Source organism: Nyctereutes procyonoides, unplaced genomic scaffold, assembly GCF_905146905.1.
Source record: "Nyctereutes procyonoides isolate TBG_1078 unplaced genomic scaffold, NYPRO_anot_genome, whole genome shotgun sequence".
Taxonomy (NCBI): Eukaryota; Metazoa; Chordata; class Mammalia; order Carnivora; family Canidae; genus Nyctereutes; species Nyctereutes procyonoides.
In genome coordinates, this window is record NW_026575125.1 from 67,288,830 (window position 1) to 67,292,993 (window position 4,164).

A 4,164-nucleotide genomic window follows, 5' to 3' on the forward strand; every position below is an offset into this window, starting at 1 on the left:
ACTGATACTTAGACTCTGTAAGACATTTTTTAGACTACCAAGAAAATATGAAAACACAAGACTGTAAGGAATGCTTGTGTTGAGTTTATAAAGAAGCCACCCTGCCCTTCCACCACCAAGCCCCCCCCCCTTCCGCATCTCACATGAGCCTATATAAACCTGCTTTACTTCTGCTTGAGGTTTCGAGATGCTTGAAAATTTCTTCAGGCTGCCTATTTTTTTATTTTCGATATTTCCTGTTTCCATAATCTTTACCATCATCATAGGTACCTTTGACTTCTCCTGTATAGTAATAGATTGATTTCAGGATGACGTTATCATGTAAAATTTGACCAATTTCAAAATCTTCATCCAGGATGGCATCTTCTCGTGGTTCTAGCTTTCCAATCTTAGGAATCTCAGGAGGGCTAAAGAAATTGAAGAATGATGCATTAGGAACCACTCTTGGCTGAATTTCAATTTCTCCACTAGCAGTTGCGCGGCTCTGGGTGGTTGTCACGGTAACATCCTTTCCTCTTCTCCAGTCGATTTTACAGCCTTTGCAATCTTGGATTTCCCATCCCCAAGAGAAGAAGGGATCGTTGTGATCTGGTTTTGACTTTATTATATATGTCTTGGTCAGCATCTCATTTCTGAAGTATGGATTAGGTAGAAAATAAAATTCAAACGTGTAGCTTATAGGCTGGCCAGGTTTTGAGAACTTTAGGCTAATATCTGACAAGAACTTCAAAATGGGGGCATCATACTTCTGAATCATGGGCCCAAGCTTGTCGACATTCTTTAAAACAGTCAGCCAATAGTCAGGAATGCCTTTAGGATCTTCTTTTTTAGGTTTTCCCTTACGAACTCTTTTAAGATTTACTCTTTGTTTAGGCCTGACCTCAGAAATTCTTTTAGGAGCCTCTATTACAGCAGCCTTTGCCTTAGCCTCTGCTGCTTTAGGCTGTTTTTGATCTTCTGCATTTTGCTGGGGGACTACTTCAGGCTCTTCTTTCACTTCAGGCTTTATACCCAGAAAATCTTTAGACTCTGCGTTTTCTTCAGTCTTTGCCTCAGGAATTTCTTTTGGTACCTCGTTTTCTTCAGCCTTTACCTGAGGTTTTTCCTTAGGGTTATCATCTTCCTCCTCACTTTCTAAGGCAGGCATTTCAATAGGGCTGTCTTCCTGCACCTCGTCATCACTGCTGAACACCTCATCCTCTGAATTCCATTCATATTCTTCTGTAGGTTCATATTCTGCATTGATTATTTGAAATCGCCAATCGTATAGAGGCTTATTGAGTTCGGCATATTTTCTTTCGAGATCGTGAATTGCCTTTAAGAACAGGATGTCAACCTTGTCACATTCATCTTGAATATTTCTGAGCGCCTGCACACGATTTCTAACTGCCTGAGGCAGCCGATCCACAAAACTTTTACCCAGCGGAGCCCCCCGTGCTCTTCTGGAAGGCCCAGATACCCTCTTCTTTCTATATAAGTGGCTGCGGCCACTGCTGCTGCTGCAACTAGTGCTGCTGCTAGAGCCATTGCTGTCCGAATCTTCCCCAGAATCACTAGACGAGCTAGCCATCTTCTCTTCAGTAACCCTTTGGGCGGCAGGTTCCGAGACCATGTTAAGATTCTTTTCTGCCATTTTGCAAACCTGCAAACCTCTTAATGTGGTGACTACCACTGAGACCGCGCGCTCAGAGATGGGCAGAAAATGACTCACGTATGCTTGGGTAGCAGCAGAGGCTGGGGCTGAGGAGGTTGCATCAGCGAAGGTAACAGCGCAGGGCGGGGCTGGGTTGGGCTGCGGTGATCGCGCAGACGTGGAAGCCACAATAGAGGCCTGGGCAAGAGTGGCGGTGGCAAGGCCTCTCACTGCAGCTGCGACGGACAGAGGCGTGCTGCACCTAATGGCACAGTGTAAGACTTCAAAATCTCTTCAGCGTTTAGATCGCCAGCCCCCACCCTTGCAGTCAGAACTGCCGTTAATTTAGTTCCCAGTGTGCCCTTAGATCGCGCCTCATTTGCTGGGCAAATTTGATTGACAAGCTCTAAGCCTAATGAATGACGGAACGCACCAGCCGTCCTCCAGGCTCCACCCACCTTCCCAGACGCTCCTTGGTAGCTGAGGCACACACCATTGGAAAACCTTTATTTCCCCTGAAAATTCTATCTTTATAGTTATATAAATCAAAAACAAGCTTAAATATGAGGTAAAAATATTAGTCATTGTTCCTAACAAGGGAAGAGGAGTATTTTTCTCCCATAATCTCATCCTGAATTCCCGTTTGGTTTTTCAGGAGCCTCTTAACAAAAATCTGTTTCTAAAAAATTGGATGAAAATACTCCAAATGGCATCATTGGGTAGATTATGGGTGATTTTTTTTGAAAAAAAAAATCTCTTTATCTAAATATCCTTGAGCTTTATTTCTATACTAGAGAAAAAAGGGGAGTCGTTTACTGGCAAAGGGGGAAGGTGCAAAAAGCAGGCAGAATGCATTCACGTGTCAGTTTTAATAAGTACTAGCTGTCGTGTTTGACAAGCCTGGTTTATATCCATCGACAGGGGTTGTGAACTCATGTTTCCATGAGTCAGTTACACCATTTTTGCTATATTTCTCTTTTTAAACTGTCATATAATATACCCAAATCTTGCTGCTGACTTGCCACTAGCTTTTCTCAATGCTTGCAACAAACTTGTAGGTGAAGTACAAGGGCATTCAAAAGTTAGGTAGTATTATTTAAAAGCAGACGGCTTGCTCTATACTTCTGTGTTGCAGTTTTCAATTCCATGAACAGCAGGCTGGGAGGGGGAATTTGTGCTGATGAAAGTGCACCCTCTGTCAGGTTATACTTTACAATGTCATCTGCCACCAATTTCCTTCTAACATTGTAATATTCCAGCCACACTAAAGTATGATTTGCAAGTCCAGGAATATGTCCATAAACTTTTGTTAAAAGAAGTTTAAAAACAGGTATCTGTTATTTTTATTTACAGGATTCTTTTCTGCTACGGAACACCACCAAAAGACCAGTGTTTACTTTTCATTAAAGGTAAGAAACATATTTAGACCATTTTTATGAATGACAAGAATTACCTATCTGTATTTGAATAAAAATTCACAGGTTCTATTACAGTCTTTTAAAAATTTAGTTAGGAGATATCTTGATATTTCTGTGGAAGCAAAAAGACCCATAGAGATGATTTGATATATTAATGTATAAAATAGCCTGATTAATTACATTCAGTGTCTAAACCGGCTCATAGAATATAAGCAATAAATTAAAATATAAAATACGATGAATCATCACTTCAAATGAGGAAAAATATCAAAGTTTGATTAACATTTGTGTTACCTCTTATTATAGAATTTGTGCTTTGTCATTTAGTCATATATTTTTAAAAAGAGAACACTTTTCTATTTTGTAAATAAATTTACTTTTATTGTTTATTTCTAATTTTCAAGATATATTAGCATCGTAAAGAAAAAATATAGAAAATTACAATGATGGTAAAAAACATAATCTTAAGAACCAAATGATAACCATTGTTAGCATTTTGATACATTTCCGTCAAGAAATTTCTTTGCGCATCTACACACTGGCTTGTTTATATAAACTGTTCTCTAAATAAAACATATGTTTATAATCTGCTCACTTATCAGTTGTAGCTATATTTTCATGGTAAATGATCAACATCTAATTTTAAAATAGATACATATTCCATGGTTGGCGTAACTTATTTAACCAGATTTCTGTTGTAGAGCAGCTCCTTTCCACACCATTTCTCCACTAGCATATACTTTTTTTTCCATTATAAAAAAATTATCCCTGGATACCTACTATATGCATTTGTGAAAATTAGTCCTAAGATGAATTCCTAGAAATGGGAGTGTTGGAAAAAAAAATGTGTGTTCATTTTATTCTTTGACACATATTGCCAAACTTCTCCCCGGAAAAGTTATCACAATTTACAGTCCTACCAACAATGCCTAAGAGTCATTTATTTAGTCATTCAACTGGTTATGTTTTTGTGCCAGGCACATGTGGTAGAGGATGGTAATATGATGGTGAATAAAACTTAACTATGTGTGTATTCTTTCATTTCATAATTTTAATCAAAACATATACTATGGAAACAAGAATTTAAATCAGTGAGGTTATGCCATAAATATT

At 38.7% G+C, this 4,164-nt stretch overlaps 1 protein-coding gene across 1 annotated transcript; it reads right to left on the bottom strand.

The window, feature by feature from the left end:
* Positions 1-220: 220 nt before the first annotated feature.
* NAP1L3 (nucleosome assembly protein 1 like 3) lies at positions 221-1,633 on the bottom strand. The gene has a single exon (XM_055337392.1). The coding sequence runs from the start codon at positions 1,631-1,633 to the stop codon at positions 221-223; it is 1,413 nt and encodes a 470-aa protein (XP_055193367.1).
* Between the last annotated feature and the right edge of the window lie 2,531 nt (positions 1,634-4,164).

Coding starts and splice junctions, on each gene's coding strand:
- NAP1L3 (XM_055337392.1), bottom strand. CDS start 1,633: ATGGCAGAAAAGAATCTTAACATGGTCTCGGAACCTGCCGCCCAAAGG.